Source organism: Fundulus heteroclitus, unplaced genomic scaffold (genome assembly GCF_011125445.2).
Source record: "Fundulus heteroclitus isolate FHET01 unplaced genomic scaffold, MU-UCD_Fhet_4.1 scaffold_141, whole genome shotgun sequence".
Lineage (NCBI taxonomy): Eukaryota > Metazoa > Chordata > Actinopteri > Cyprinodontiformes > Fundulidae > Fundulus > Fundulus heteroclitus.
The window spans coordinates 247408-262953 of NW_023396553.1; the positions used below are offsets into that span (position 1 = coordinate 247408).

The 15546-nt window shown below is 45.6% G+C and overlaps 2 protein-coding genes across 8 annotated transcripts; both read left to right on the forward strand.

Annotated features, from left to right (window-relative positions):
- The first annotated feature begins 285 nt into the window (after positions 1 to 285).
- LOC105934199 lies at positions 286 to 3268 on the forward strand. The gene is made up of 5 exons (XM_021322360.2): positions 286 to 571; positions 902 to 965; positions 1222 to 1266; positions 1385 to 1533; positions 2264 to 3268. Exons 1-5 carry the CDS (start codon positions 560 to 562, stop codon positions 2939 to 2941), a joined length of 948 nt encoding a protein of 315 aa, XP_021178035.2. The 5' UTR covers positions 286 to 559; the 3' UTR covers positions 2942 to 3268.
- A 1534-nt stretch (positions 3269 to 4802) lies between these two features.
- On the forward strand, positions 4803 to 15535 carry LOC105934223 (dynein, cytoplasmic 1, intermediate chain 2a). Of its 7 annotated transcripts, none has more exons than XM_036129133.1 (17): positions 4803 to 4967; positions 7279 to 7387; positions 7497 to 7626; positions 8096 to 8231; positions 8622 to 8684; positions 8904 to 9031; positions 9113 to 9202; positions 9909 to 10071; positions 10195 to 10294; positions 10577 to 10702; positions 10873 to 11019; positions 11103 to 11216; positions 11308 to 11441; positions 12485 to 12629; positions 12707 to 12847; positions 12967 to 13092; positions 13828 to 15535. In XM_036129133.1, exons 2-17 carry the CDS (start codon positions 7280 to 7282, stop codon positions 13927 to 13929), a joined length of 1953 nt encoding a protein of 650 aa, XP_035985026.1. In that variant the 5' UTR covers positions 4803 to 4967; position 7279; the 3' UTR covers positions 13930 to 15535. The 7 variants fall into 7 exon arrangements, with proteins under 7 accessions (XP_035985026.1, XP_012729567.2, XP_012729568.2 ...); XM_012874113.3 differs by having other exon boundaries at positions 7497 to 7620; XM_012874114.3 differs by having other exon boundaries at positions 4804 to 4967; positions 8147 to 8231.
- Positions 15536 to 15546: the final 11 nt, after the last annotated feature.

A 15546-nucleotide genomic window follows, 5' to 3' on the forward strand; every position in this document is an offset into this window, starting at 1 on the left:
ACCTAAACAGCAGTCGACTCAGCTTCTCCCCTTTTTGAACCACAGTTAAAAAGGCAGATCCAGCTGTTTAGTCGTAGGGCGATAATTGTTACCTGTCAGGCAAGTTTCTATCTGGAACCAGTCTTAGCCAGGACACATCACCCCTTTCAAAGAAACAGAAAATATCAGGGTTTTTTTTTTTAACCTAAATGTAATTTTTAAATTTGCCCTGACATGAAATCTTTTTTGAGTGACCCTTTTTAGTCAGCGGTGTGGTTTAAGAAGGTCCAGCAGCACAGAGGCTGAACTGTTGCTGCCCCGTGCGGCTCTTCTGCTGTACCAGCACTCTTCCTTCTTGCTTTATGAGGAGTCCCATTTTGTTTGAAGTTGGCAATAAACTAGAGCTTTATGCACACTGTACTAATGAGTTACACCCCACCCACCCGGAGGGGAAAATGCACAATGGGTGGATTCCGGACCTCTGCATCTGGCAAGCCATCCAATCAGAAGAGCCCCCCGTCTCCTCTGCAGCACTTATGGACACTGATGTACAGCCGGGGATGAGATCAGAACCGTGAAGATGCAGCTACAGGTAAGAAGAATACTTTTACTGCGCCAAATTGTATTGATAGCAGCTGTCAGCTTTGAAGTATTTATTTTTTTCACCCCCCACCCCCCCCCCCCCCTTGAAAGTAAGGCAGAAAATAATTGTATTGGATAAGAGTCGTAAAGTTCTGAAAACCATGAATGGTGCTGCAATGACTGCCAGGGAGCCAGTTCATCACATGTTTTACAGTAATTAAAATAATGCATTTTATATCGGGACTTTTGGACATTTGGGGCATTCCATAGTACATTAGGATGGACTGTAACTGTGATGCAAGACAAAATGTGAAATTACATGAATTTAATGTCATTCCAGAAGTCAGAGATGGTTCCCCTGGCTTCCTCGTTGAGAACAGTCTGCTGCCTGTTGTTAATGCCAGGTCAGTCACTAATATTATTTTAATATTTCATCATGCACTCTTCTCCAAGCAGTTAAACAGCCATTAAATGTTGGTAAAAGTTTTTTTTATACATGATAGAAAAACAAATAAGGAACAACAATCCATGCCCTTATTCCATTCTACCTTGCCTTTATTTTCCACCTATTCGTGCAGTCTTGTTCATGCAGTCACGGTGCTCATTGGATCTTTTATTTTATTATTGGTGCCTGACTACAAATCTCTGTTCTCCCTTTAGGGTTCTTGGGAGCAAAATCTCTGATGAAAGCAAAAATCTCTGATGGTATTTCATCTCCTATCATGTTTAAACTGTGATCAGATTCATGTGTAAAATGGAAAACAAGATAAATGTCTGTGATAAATGTTCACCTGGCCTTCTACAAACCTTTACCGCCCACCAGGAAATCTTGTCAGGATTGGCTCTGCTGAAGCAAATGATTTCCTGACGAACTCTCGACTGAAACGGAACGTTGATCCGAAATGGTACAGAAAGGACCCTGACTTCCAGTCCTACTACCGCTTCTACAACAGCATTGGACACACCGAAGGAGTAAGTTGAGGACAAACAGGACCCTCCACACCTATTCCTACCCCTGATAACGATGTGTTAAAAAGCCTTTTTTTTTAGTCATCTTTTACTGCAGGAGAAGAATCTTGAGCTGATGAATGGAGATAAATTCAACCTTGAATCTTTGGATATTCAATCAGTGGGGAAGAAATACAGCTCTCAGTATTAACAACAGTTTTAACTTTTCTGGTCAGAAATTTCAAATTTATAATCCATGGCTCGCTTTTAGACGTGGGTCACAAGTTGAATTACTGTAGACATGGCAATAAATAAATTAAATAAAAACAAGACTTGAAACCGTACTTAATTTGGACTTGAGTTTTTTTTTTTTTTTTGCATTCTTACATAAAAGACAAATATCCTTAAAAAACAGCAGGGAAAGGTGCTCAGTGTCACTCCTGTTATTAAAGTTGAATTATTTGTACTAATTACTGTGTGCATGGCTTAGTCTCCGTGCTTTGAGCCTGATTTGAAACCCTGCCAGTGCATCCAAGATGGATTCCCGGCTGGCAGAAGGTAGCGCCCTCAGTGCATCTCATAAAATCAGCTTAAATGATCTGAAAACAAGGTATTCCGGGGGGAACGGGGTGAGCTAATTGCTGTGTATACACTAGCTATTAACTGAGGCCGCTGCCGTGTTTCGAGCGCTTCAGTAACTTTCTGCTTCAGTGTTTATTCCTCCTCTAATGTCTAATCTTGGTTTCTCCATCAGCTTTATGAGATTGACCGGATCAGGATATTGTATCAGCAGATGCGTCACCTGGAGCTGAGCAATGACCCCGACGCGGCCATCTACCAAAACAAAATGGGTGTTATCGCCAGCACCGCAGGACCGACTGCGACAGCCCGTCGTCCTGCATCACCCGCCGCCCCTGCTCCCGCGCCAGACCCACTGGACGACGCTCAGAAGATCTACCTGTGCAACCCCAAGGACCCTCTGTGCAAACCTCAGATTGTCTACCTGCCGACGGGAGCCGTCCCCATACTCTGTGACCCCAGGTTCAACCCCGCGTGCAGGCCCAAAACAGAAAAGGAGGTCGAATCTGCTGCTCCGCCCAAACCCACCCCGGCCGCTCCTGCTCCTGGAGAGCCTCACCCACCTGCCGCTCCTCCGTCCGTAGTGAAAGGGACGGAGTCTGACTGTGACCCGTACTGGGATCCAGACTGCCTCGTCGACCAGCGTCGCCGTCCTGAACAGGAAGGATCATCTCCAGCAGCATCCGGAGACAAACTGGAGCCAGAGGAGGAGACAACAGATGAAGGGGATGTCCCTGTGTTTTCAACTGCAGCCAAAAACAAAAGCCCCTACCCTTATTTTGACCCTTATGACTTCAATCGGGACCTGTTTGACCCCTTTCGTTATGCTGAGCCGGCTCCCAATCCGCAGTAAAAACAATGCTATCCAGGAAAAGACGATGAATTAATCCATAACTAGACCAAAGCGAGAGTAGAATTCAATAATGTGAGTTATAGGTACAAATTTTACAAATATGAATATACAGTACCTGTACCATGTGTGACAAATGCTCAAAAACATTTTCATATGTAAAAACAAATAAAAAAAAATAGCTAGTGGATCAATGCCTTTACAGGAGTATTGATTTCTATTCATAAAAAAAAAAAACATCCCTCGATATTTACAGAATCTGAATTAAAGAATCTCTAGACAGGACAGTTATTAGTTGTTCCCTGAACATAAAAGGGGCAAAGGAAAAGCCATTGTTAAAAAAAAAAAGAGAGAAGTCATGTTTGACACAGCAAACATTTGAAAGAAGCTGCTCTGGGCAGATGAGCCAAAAAAACAAAACCAAATAAATAAAAAACAATGCATGCCAGACAACTAACACAGCACATCACCTTAATCACCACCGTGGAACATGGCGATTGGCAGCATTAAGCTGTAGGGATACTTTTAATCAGCAGAGACGGGCCAAAGATGATAGAAGGATAGATGGTGACCTTTCAAAAGCCTTTGATTTTGCTTTTTATTAACTGATTTTTAACAAGCTCCCGAATTCTACCGTCAGTACTAAGGCTCCTAAATGATTTGATAACTATTTAAAAAGGTAGAATTCAGTGTGTTCAAGCAGAAGGCCATAAATCAGACTTCCTTGAGACAACCAGAGCTGTTCCTCAAAGGATCCATTTTGGCTCCCATCCTTATCTATATTATTTTTATTTTTTTATTTTTATTTTTACAAATAATTTATGTAAAAACAATCAGATTGTTTTAAATGCACAGAAAACAGCTTTTATGATTTTATCAAAGGCCTAATATTAAAATGACAGTCTAAAAAATCCTCACACTTGATGGTACAGTGATTGAAAGGGTGTCATCTTATAAGTACTTGGGCACATAGATTGACGAAAAGCTTGAACTTAATGTACGTATACCTATTTAGTCAAGAAACTTGAATTACATATTGGTTGTTATTTTAGAAATGAATCATGTTACACATTTTCTGCTTAGAAAAAGCTTGTAGAAGCCAGCTTTCTATCTGTTATAGATTATGGTGATATACTGCACAGCCCTGCAGCATCTTCAACTTCCAAGGAAGGACGCAAAGCAGCCTGTCATGGTCCTCTACGGTTAATTTCAAATGTAAACTCTCTTACTCCCCACTGCATTCTTTATGAGTTGCTTGGCTGGACACCATTAAGTGTTTTATAAAGCTTTGCTGGGTAAACGCCAACTGCATCTCAGCACCCTTCTGTCCATCAACTCTAGAAACAGCCTTACCCTCACAGCTGTCACTTTTAAATGTTCCCCTGGTTTCAACGGTCCCTAGGCAAAACCACATTCTCCTATGCACCACGATCATGAGTAAATCTTCAAAAATCTAAATACAAACATTCTGATCTATGACGGATTTTAAGTACATAAAGGATGCAGTGAAGGTGGAATGTCACTGTTTTTGTTGAGAGTGTGCTGAAATTTTATGGTAATTCTAATGTTTTATTCCATTATTGTGTGATTGTATTTTTTTATGTTTATGTCTAGTTCTTTTTATGGCTGCTCCTCCTATGGTCTCTTTTGTAAAATAGATTTTATTCTCGGTGGATTTTTATTTTATTTTATTTTATTTAAATAAAGGTAAATAACTTACTAAATCCAACTACATACTGGCTACAAAAGTCTTGAGGTTGGTTCAAACCAAAACAGAACATAAGCACTACAGGGAAAAAAAGTGAAAGAGTTAAAGGGAATACTTTTAAATCCCCCAGCAGAGGGCGCTAATTCCCTCCTGCTGTCTTGCGTCCCGCCGCCGTCAGAAGACGAAGACCGACGCAGCCTCTTCCAGCATCATCATCTCCAACCTCCATCATCTCCCTTTTTTTTATTGGGGAGTAAGCGGCGCTCACAAAAGCTGGAGTCTTTCTTCACCTCAGCACCCGAATCTAACTTCCGACATCAGGTAGTGAAAGACTTCCTGGGGACTGTGGGGTCGGGCCTTGCAGACAGAGCTCGGTGGAGCGGATCCCGTCGCTTTGTCGCTGCTGCGGTCTGGATGATGACAGCAGGCCCGCAGCCGGGCGCTGCCATGGAGATTAGCATGTTAGCACGGCTAGCTTTCCGGCTGGGAGCGTCTAGATTATAAACACGACAACCCAGCCACACGGAGACGCGTTTTAGGATAAAAACGGATTCCAAGTCAGCGAGTTATTGCAAATAGAGACGCGTTCAGGGTTGCTGGTTTCTGGGATTTGTCTGCAGTCATTTTTGGACACTGGGTGGAGTTGAGTATAGCATCTCCGTTATAACACACTAATAATAATTAATAACACCACCGTGGGCGGCTGGCTGTTTGCGGACATGATGATGTTTTTTTTCTTCTTTTTTTTAAATGCTCGCTCTTTCTGTCATTGTGGCGGAGCGGCTACATTTACGTGCTAAAAATAACGGCGCTGGGTCAGCCTGGGTTCCGTCGCGTTATGAACGCGGAGAAAGCGGATAAAGAGGACATTGTCTCCAAAGGCAGGCAGCTTCTTCACATGGTCCCAGTGTGACAGGCTGGGGGCCACAGGGCGCCTCTGCTCCAATGCCAGGCGGAGCAGGAACCCTGAGAGACTGGGGAAAACGAGCAGAAACCAACATTACAAAGTCAATGTATAACACTGACACCATTTCTGTGGACGTTTTGAGGACCACCGGCCTGCTGGCCGCGCAGCTGCCTGACCTAAACTCCTACTTATTACACTGTTAAGCTTATTTTACGCGTGATCTATTTTGTGTAGTTCTATGTCTGTGTAAGGCACTATCTGTCTACTTAATGTTCTTCCCAGATCCCCCAGAAACACAGTTTACAAACTGAGCGAGTGTCGGCTCATCGAATTGTACTTATGTGAAATATTAAATCTTTTTATGGAAAACAATATTAAGGGTCATTTTAACTGACAGTATGTAATGGTAAATATGTAATACCTGGCTAATATCGTTGTACTGTGGGACTCCTATAAGTATCTGACGTGAATAGGCATGGGTGTGCGTGTTATGACAATCCTGGCTAAAAGCTAGGGCTGCGTTAAAACAAAAAGAAGATTTTTCTTTTCTGAATCGATTCTCGTATTAATTCCTAAAGATCGATCGATTCCTTATAGCCAAAGATCCACTTATTTATTTTTAAATTCATTTTCCACTGTTAACTTAAAAGCGTGAGTCGACTTTTCCGGCTCACACTCCGCTACTGGAGGGGCATTTTTAATGGAATATTTTTAATAATACATCAGGTTAGTGTACAGATGTAGTGTTCCTTTGGTATTAATACATTTTGAATTGAATTGCATAGAAATAGCAGCTGTAGATAGATCCAGCGTCCTCTGTTTTCTACCCCGGATCTGTTTGGGTATTCTGCCATTACCTACAATCACTTTCATTTGCTGTTGAAAGCAATACTAGTATCAATATGTTGCATAACTACACAGTCTTGCAATTCAGGTAAACATGTTTTTAATACCGGCAATCCAATTTGAGATCGGATCGGAACGAATTGAAAAGAATCAATTCTAAATTTTGAGAGTTGGAATCAAACCGATTCTTTGAATCAAAATTTTAATCGATACCCAGCCCTACTAAAAGCACCTCACCTTCATGGTATTTACATAGAAATGTACAATAAAATGATTGTCTTGCTTTTATTTAAGCCTGGAAAGCAAGAATTGTTCCTACCGCAGCAAAAACAGCATAGCATGTATAATATTATTATTCTGATGTGAAAGCCCTAAAGAGATAAACCGATCAGGGCTTACTGTGCCTTAACGATTTATGGTTTTCTTCAAGGTCTGAAGGCAGGTCAGATGATGGTTTTCGACGTTTTTAACAAACACCCAAACCAATTTGTGTAAACTTTGGGTTGATACAAATATTATATTGTACTTTTTTAAAAGAAGAGCAGATGCTGCAGGTTCCTTGATAAAATAAGTAATTTTGCATCCAAAAGAAAAAGAGGCAATTACGAGATTGTCCCTAAATTACACATCCAAGCCTCTGTAAGTTTTTTTTTTTTTTTTTTTTTTTTTTTGTGTTAGACCCGGCATCCCCGTAAATTTCTATGAACTGAAGGTAAAGAAAAACAGGATTTCTGTGGTCGGCATAGCAATCAGAGCCAAGCGAGGAACAATCGGGACAATCTGCAAACACGGCCAATGAGTTGGTGCATCACTGAGAGCAACAAACGTGTATTTAATCGATTTTGTTCTTTTTGTTGTGGCTTTTTCCCCCGTTCGCAGCATGTCTGACAAGAGCGAGCTGAAGGCCGAGCTGGAGAGGAAGAAGCAGCGGATCGCCCAGATCCGGGAGGAGAAGAAGAGAAAAGAAGAGGAGAAAAAAAAGAAGGACGTGAGCGACACCGCCGTCGCGCTGCCCGTCACTCGACGCCCGCGTGGTGAAACTCTGTCACTCTGACCGCAGCCCTGTTTCTCTTCTTTTCTTTTGTCCGGCCGTGCAGGGAGAATCCAAACGTGGAGCCGATGGCGGGCCGGCCGGCAGCGAGGACTCGGATCTGGAGAGGAAGAGGAGAGAAGCCGAGGCCCTGCTCCAGAGCGTGGGCATCACCCCCGATGTCCCCCACGGTAAATGTACAATGTCGTCTCGCTTTTTTAACCACCAAAGAGATCCTAAACTCTCATCTAACGGCTCATCCTGTTCCGGTTCACCTGCTTGATGACTTTTTGCGGTGTCGACTAAAATGTCCGTCTCAACCTTTTTTTGTCCTCGCTTTGTGTCACTCATTGCTCCCCACACACACACACACACACACACACACACACACACACACACACACACACACTACATATTTTGTGCATGACACCTTAAACCTGCCTGCCATTTATTTTCATTCTCTCTTCTCTCCCCTCTGTCTGTCCTCTTCTGTTTTGTCCTCCTTGCTGCATGAAAACTCATCCACTGACCACCGGCCCCCCTCCCCCTCAACGCGCATCTCCCCCCCCCACGGTCCCTCCCTCCAATCATTCACCATCTCACCCGCTGTGCCCCCCCCTCATCCACCCGTCGGTCGCGCACTGCGCCACGCACACGTGTTCACAGCTCAGCCCCTGAGGGTAGTAACAGAAGATACGTGTCTGTTTCACTACCTAGTCCCCGCCCCCATGTCTCCCTCCAACAAATCAGTGGGCAGCGATGCCGGGAGCCAAGATTCTGGGGACGGAAACGCAGGACCAAGGTCTGTGTGGGCGCCTCGTCCTGTTCCAGACGTACAGATTGACATTTGGTTTATTGTGTTGTTGTCGTTGGTTGATTTCTATAGCGGTACCTGCATGCGATCTGTGTGAGTGCGTGTTAATTTTTGTAATTACACATGAATAAATTCTGACCTTTCTCTATGTCTTTTTGCCACCACACTAATGTTTGATGCCATTTCATTATTATTATTATTTTTAATTTTATTAATTTTTTTGCTTTGTTTCTGTGTCTTTCTTGCTCTGTTTCCCTCCATCTTTAACATCTTCCGTGTGACTCATGTTTTGGCCCTTCATCTTTGTTTGCATCTCTCTTGTTTACCCCGTCCTGCGTTTCTCTTTACTAACACCGTCTGGTGATTTGGCTGTGTAAGGACTTTGCATTGGGACCCTGACCCATCTACTCTGCAACTCCACTCCGACTCTGAGCTGATGGGGTACTGCTCCTCCTCTTTCCTTTAGCTCGTCTTCCAACTATTTGTGCGCTCATCTTAGATTTGTCCAAATGTTTTAGCTTTTTGCATCAAATTTGTCTGTACACCATTATTTATGTCCATTCAAGAAAAGATAGTTAAAGCGTGATATTAAAACTATTCCTGCTTTCAGGCTAACAATCTGATTATTATTATTTATTTTTTTGTGTCCCATTTGGGTAGGCGTGGAGCGGTAAGACTTGGGATGTCCAAACTGATCCAGGTGGACATCGTCCCAAAGGAAATGGTGTCCTACTCCAAAGAAACGCAGACACCCACAGAGGCATTGGCTCACCCCGATCAAAAAGCCGGTTAGCCTCAGCGACCTTTGTTTTCTTCCCGTTCTGTAGCTTTGTCCGAGTTTATTCATAGCAATCTGCGTCTGTGTTTAGATGAAGAAGAGGACGAGGAGATAAGTGCGCCCCCGTTGACAGAGGACGCCCTGGATGATAAAAATGAGCAGAGCGAGCAGCAGGAGGAAGGTGAGGACAGAGGCCCCTCAACCCGAGAACGAGACATTTGCTTCTGACCGGAATTGGCCCGTTTTCAGCTTGATCCGGCCCCCGATCGGTGAACGACCCGTCAGAAACTGGAAAAACCCACCTTTTTCCGTTCAGAGAACGCACCGCGCTGCAATTTTATGCCCTAATCAGGTCGATATTTTCAAGATTGAAAGTCTCAATACTCTACACTTATTCATTCGTCACTTCTTTTTGAAAATGCATTTCATCTTATAAGAGTTTTTGTAGTTCTGGCCGAGGAATCCAGGTGTTATTTTGGGTGACGGAACCGCATAACCCCGACGTTCCCCATCCCTTCTTTTTAAACCGGCTCCAGAAATCGGCGTTTTGTTTATTAAATTACAGTTAAAAGATTAACGTTACCTGTTAGTGATTAATGATCAACAGGTAATTACTTTTGCCACTCATGCAGCTGCCTCTTCTTATGTCAAAGTGTCAAAGAAAAATTGGTACCGGTCAGAATTGGCATCAAGAGATCAAAGCTTTACCAAAAAAAAAAAAAATGGAAATCACCCACAAAATTCTGACCTTTTTCATTTTGGACGGTAAATTCTGTGTGTTCTAGTTCTGTGTTATTATTAATTGCCACATGTACCAGTCTGAGCTAATCTGTAACAGCACAGCGTTGCGCTTTTCCTCGCTGTGACGTTTAATTCTCTGTGTGTAGACACTCCCAAGGAGCTGACGGAAGAAGAGAAACTGCAGGTCCTTCATTCTGACGAGTTCTTGTCGTTCTTCGAGCGCGGCAGCAGGATCGTGGAGCGAGCTCTGGCTGAGCAGGTGGACGTCTGCTTCGACTACAGCGGGAGGGATCTGGAGGATAAGGAAGGGTGAGGCACGTGGCAAAAACTAAAATAAAAAAAAAACAAACAAAAAAAAGCAGCTTTACAGGCAGCAAACAGTTCATTTAGACGAACAGTTAAATTATCAACACAGCTTTCTGTCCCCATCAGTGACTTGCAGGCCGGGGCGAAGCTGGTCCTGAACAGACAGTTTGCGGACGAGCGCTGGACTAAAAACCGCGTGGTGACGTGCCTCGACTGGTCTCCTCAGGTGAGATGAAGTCAAACCAAATCATCCACCACGACGTTTCACGGCCATACTGTTGGTGCGGCTATCAGCACCGCACAGTTTGGTAATGAAGGACGGATTTCCACCGCAGGGTTTCACCAGTTTCTCTCTCCTGATTGTTTGTTGGGACGGCGGATTTTGATCCCGCTGTGGTTCTGTTGGCGATCGACTACGTGTAAACTCAGTTTTAATTTGACTGGTTAGCGGTGAATGTACCGGCGTCAGATGGCGTCCCTTTAACGGCTGCTGCTTCCGTTGTCTCAGTACCCAGAGCTGCTGGCGGCGTCGTACAACAACAACGAGGACGCCCCACACGAGCCTGATGGCGTGGCGCTGGTCTGGAACCTGAAGTACAAGAAGGCCACTCCTGAGTACATCTTCCACTGCCAGGTAAAAACACCAAGGCCTTCATGTCCACCCGCCCTGTGGAGGCTTCCTACGCATGGAAGGAATACCTGTAGACTTTATTTCCTGTCCTAAAGACTAAACAGGGTGTCCATGCATTGATCCATCCAGTGAACTTTCTATTCCTATTTCCTTTTGTCTGTCTTGTCTTGCAGTCCGAGGTGATGTCGGCCGGCTTTGCAAAGTTTCACCCTAACCTGGTGGTGGGCGGGACTTATTCCGGGCAGATCGTGCTCTGGGACAACAGGAGCAACAAGCGCACCCCTGTTCAGAGGACCCCCCTGTCTGCGTCTGCTCACACGGTAAGGCGTCGGCGGCCACGCCTCCCCGCCTCCCCACACCTGCCTCGCCCCGTTGACCCCCGCTGTGCTCTGCCCGTCCTCAGCACCCGGTCTACTGCGTGAACGTGGTCGGCACCCAGAACGCCCACAACCTGATCAGCATTTCCACCGACGGCAAGATGTGCTCCTGGAGCCTGGACATGCTGTCCCAGCCACAGGTACGCCGCAACTCGTCGTCACGTACCCCAGACACGCCCCCGTGGCGGAACGGCGCCGACGCCCGGTCTGAGGGTGTGAACCTGCCTGCAGGACAGTCTGGAGCTGGTGTTCAAGCAGAGCAAGGCCGTGGCCGTGACCTCCATGGCGTTCCCCGTGGGCGACGTCAACAACTTTGTGGTGGGAAGCGAGGACGGCTCGGTCTACACCGCCTGTCGCCACGGCAGGTGAGACCTTCTGAGAAACGCTTCTGGATGATTGTCAGGTTCAAACACCTAGAATATTCATTAAACAACACAAGGGAAGAAAGACAACAGACGTTAGATCTTTTAAAACTCGCAAGGAGAACAGCAGAGAGATGCATTCAGTTACATTTCTCTTACTCTTCTGAAGCGCACACTCTGCTTACGCCTTTTTATTTTCTCAGAGAGGCCCCTAGTTAACCGAACACATTGCAGGGCTTAAGGAAGGGGGGGGGGACATTCTGCAATGTGACCTTTGACATCATAAACTAGCAGTTCAGTTATGCAGAACAACCTTAACAATTAATCATTCAGTTCTCAGGAATAACCACAGATTGCTGGGTGCAATTCATCACTACCACAGTCGTCTGGCAATCAGAAGGTTGTGGGTTCGATTCCAGCTTACCCTTGCCACATGTCGATGTGCCCCTGGGCAAGGCACTTAACCCCAAATTGCCTACCGAGCTGCGTCTCGGTGTATGGGGAGTGTTGGCCTAGTGGTTAGAGCAGCGCGCTTGCACTCAGAGAAGGATGCAAGTACCCGGTTCGATTCCCAGTGCCTGCACTCTGGGTCCCTGAGCAAGACCCTTAACCCCAGAATGCTCCCCGGGCGACGCACATGGCAGCCCACTGCTCCCCAAGAGTGATGGGTTAAAAGCAGAGAACAAATTTCATTGTAATGTATGTTTCAATGACAATAAAGATGATATTACTATATTACTTGCAAAAACAATGAGAGTTGTCTCTGCACAAAGCCTTACTCTGTACCATAGGAGAGATATATCAGTCATCTGAAAAACACTTTAATATCTGAATAACCTCTAACCTTAAAACCTTTCTAATAGTAATGAGTAAATACGTGATAAATGCAATAAACAAACATGTAGAGAATAATACAAATAATCCTAACAATGAACAACAAAGTGTTTTGGTGTATTTTATAAATTGGATTTGGTCAACTTGCCTGTTGGGAGCAGTCGTAGAGCCGTTTGGTTTGATTGTATTTCTTATGTCTGTGTGCGGTACAGTAAGGCGGGCATCACGGAGGTGTTTGAAGGCCATCACGGTCCTGTGACCGGCCTGAGCTGCCACAGCGCTGCAGGACCCGTCGACTTCTCCCACCTCTTCATCTCCTCCTCGTTCGACTGGACCGTCAAACTGTGGAGCACGAAGGTGAGCGGCGCGCGCGCTGGATGTCCTTCGCCTCCAGGATCCCCGGCTAAAGTTCTCCTCTCCTTGTCCCGCTGCAGAGCACCCGGCCCTTGTACTCCTTCGAGGACAGCTCCGACTACGTCTACGACTCCATGTGGTCCCCCGCGCACCCCGCTCTGTTCGCCTGCGTGGACCTGTCCGGGCGGCTGGACCTGTGGAACCTCAACAACGACACTGAGGTACCCGCGCGCCGTGTGCCGTCTGCCGCCGCGGCAGTTGTTGCAACTTTTCCTTGAACCCCGTGAACTTGTCCACAGACGTTTCTGCTTGTTTTAGTGAACTGTCGCGTGCACCGCAGGTTCCTACGGCCAGCGTGTGTGTGGAAGGGTCTCCCGCCCTGAACCGCGTCAGATGGTCTCACTCTGGGAAGGAGATCGCCACCGGGGACTCGGACGGACAGGTGCAGGTGTACGACGTAGGGGAGGTGAGTTGTCAGCCAGCTGGGAGATGGGCTGCTTTCAGTCGCTCGGTTTCCTGGCACAAGCCCAGTTTCTAAGCATAGTCCCTATGTTTTATGAGGTTTGTGTCAGGCCTGCCCCCTATCTTCTCCAAAAGCAGGGTCTACGTGTGTCTCGGATGCTCGTCCTGTTAGAGAACCAAGGTGTCCGAGGTTCAGACTTTGAGTGTCTGATTCTTTAGCTCTGGGGTTTAAGGATTTTCCAGGATATCAGCTTGAGCTTTGGCAGTTTCTGGGTTGTTCTCTAGAACATCCTTCATCCGAGCAGAGTACGTGTTGGGAAACCAACCAATTCAAAGGAACTCTACCGTTCATAGAAATAAAAAAGTATTCAGGCAGAACTGTGCCAGGACCTAGTTGATGGAAACAAATAGCTCACGGTTTCTCTGCCACTTGCTTAGGGACATTCAGACTAATATTAGCTGGGCTGTATGTATACATGTGAGCTTGGTGTACTGTTAAACCTTTGTGGATGAGAGGAAATCAGCGGCTCTTTGAAACCTGCACACCTTTTCAAATAAAAGTTGTTTGTCTTTAGTTTACTTGGGAACAAGAACCTGAACTAAAAGGCCAAGATGAACTGAAGCCCTCTAGCTCAGTACTGTAATTGACGCCCTTTCAGTTTTCTCTCTGAAACGGCGTTCTCATTGCAGAACTTTGCCTGACGTCTGGTTTCCCGTGTTCCTTCGTGTCTCCTAACAGCAAATCTGCGTGCCCAAAGCGGACGAGTGGACGCGCTTCGTCAGGACGCTGGCTGAAATCAACGAGAACAGAGACGAAGCTGAAGAACTGGCTAACGTCTGATCCTATAACCCCCCCCCCCCACCACCCACCTACTAACCTACTCCTCTTCAGTACACTACACATCTATAGCACATTGTACGACGCGGCCAGGAGAGCCGCGCTTCCTTCTCTGATTTCCAGCTTTTCCTTCCACCTGAACTTGGGCCTGAGGAGACGTGCAGAGCTAGAAAGTTTTAGATTAGAGAAAGAGCGCGCGCCAAGAGTTGGCTCGTAGCAGTCGTAGTTAGCAGATGAATTTAGGGGGGGCGGCACGGAGGTGACGTTCCAGCCTGATCCGGACTTCCAGCTTTGATTTCATCCTCAGGGCTCCAGAAACTGCTCCTCTCCTTAGGCCTCGACCGCTATTTTTTTACATATGCAAACCTTTGTACTTGCACCTTTTTATTACCATTTTGGGTGTTTTAGGTGATATTTTAACAGACACACTCACGCTGACTCGGAGGGCGAAGAGTATGGAAAGTTGAGCCGGGACGGGACGAGCACAACGAACGTCCTCAAGCATCCACGCTCTGGGGCTGGACAGGAGAGCGGCGCGCTTACCTTCTAATCGCAACTATATTTAATATTTATTACTGCGGCTGCACTTATTTAAGGATTTTATTATGCTAAAAAAAGTGTTTCTTTGTATCAAGTACAATCTGGAGTTTGGCTCTGCAAGCTTTGAATGTGTTTCTAGTTTGAATTTTCCTGACGCTACGATCCTCGTTTCCTGTAACCACGATTAACGCATTATTCTGCGCCCTTGTACTAAAAAGCAGGAGCTGTTTATTGACTTGTTCTCTTGAAGAGAAATGTAATACATGTTTTAAACGAAGGCACCCCTGAGAGACTGGAAACTCGTCCTTCTGGAGATGCACCAAGAGTTTTTGTCTGATTCATCGGTCCGATCAGCCACGTGGAAAAACTTGGCCTGGCTCCGATCACTGAACACATTTACGTGCTTCCGGGTCGGGCCTACAGCAACGGCCTAAGGTGCGGATGCTCCTGCTGAGCGGAGACTCCGAGGTTAGCAATTGTCGGTCTCAGAGAGGGATTTAAAAAAGGAACGGAGGTTAAAATGTTATTTTAAAAGGAGACGGTTTTCTACAGCACGCAGTCTCGGCTGTTAAAGAGAGCAAAACTTTATGAAGGGAACAGGAAGGCTGCGTTTACAGACAAGCTGCTCTTTTATGGATGGGTTCAGCAATTTCCCTCTGGGATTATTAAAGTATGTCTCATTCTGAAGGTGCTGGATTTGGAAATGTTGGCGGTCCTTTGGAAATCTCAGCTCAGCTCACACACACGCAAAGAGGCTGCGGTTGTGTTTTCATGTGAGAAAAATCTCTTTCTACAGGCGCTGCTTTCACACACGGCGTGAACTTTACGCCTCCGCTCCTAATATAATTGATTCTGGAAAAATAAATCAGACAAAAAAAATTGGTGCATCTTCCCTTTTTTTTTTAACCCCTCGTTCATTCCATGATGCAACATCCAACCCTGAGCTAAAGCGGCAGCCATGTTCGGTGTACTACACACGCAGGATGAGTTCTTTCCAAACATCATTGTATTGTAACGATGTTCCTGCTCTCACTTTTTCATTGAAATAAAAAATAATAATAAAAAAAAACACTCAGAAGA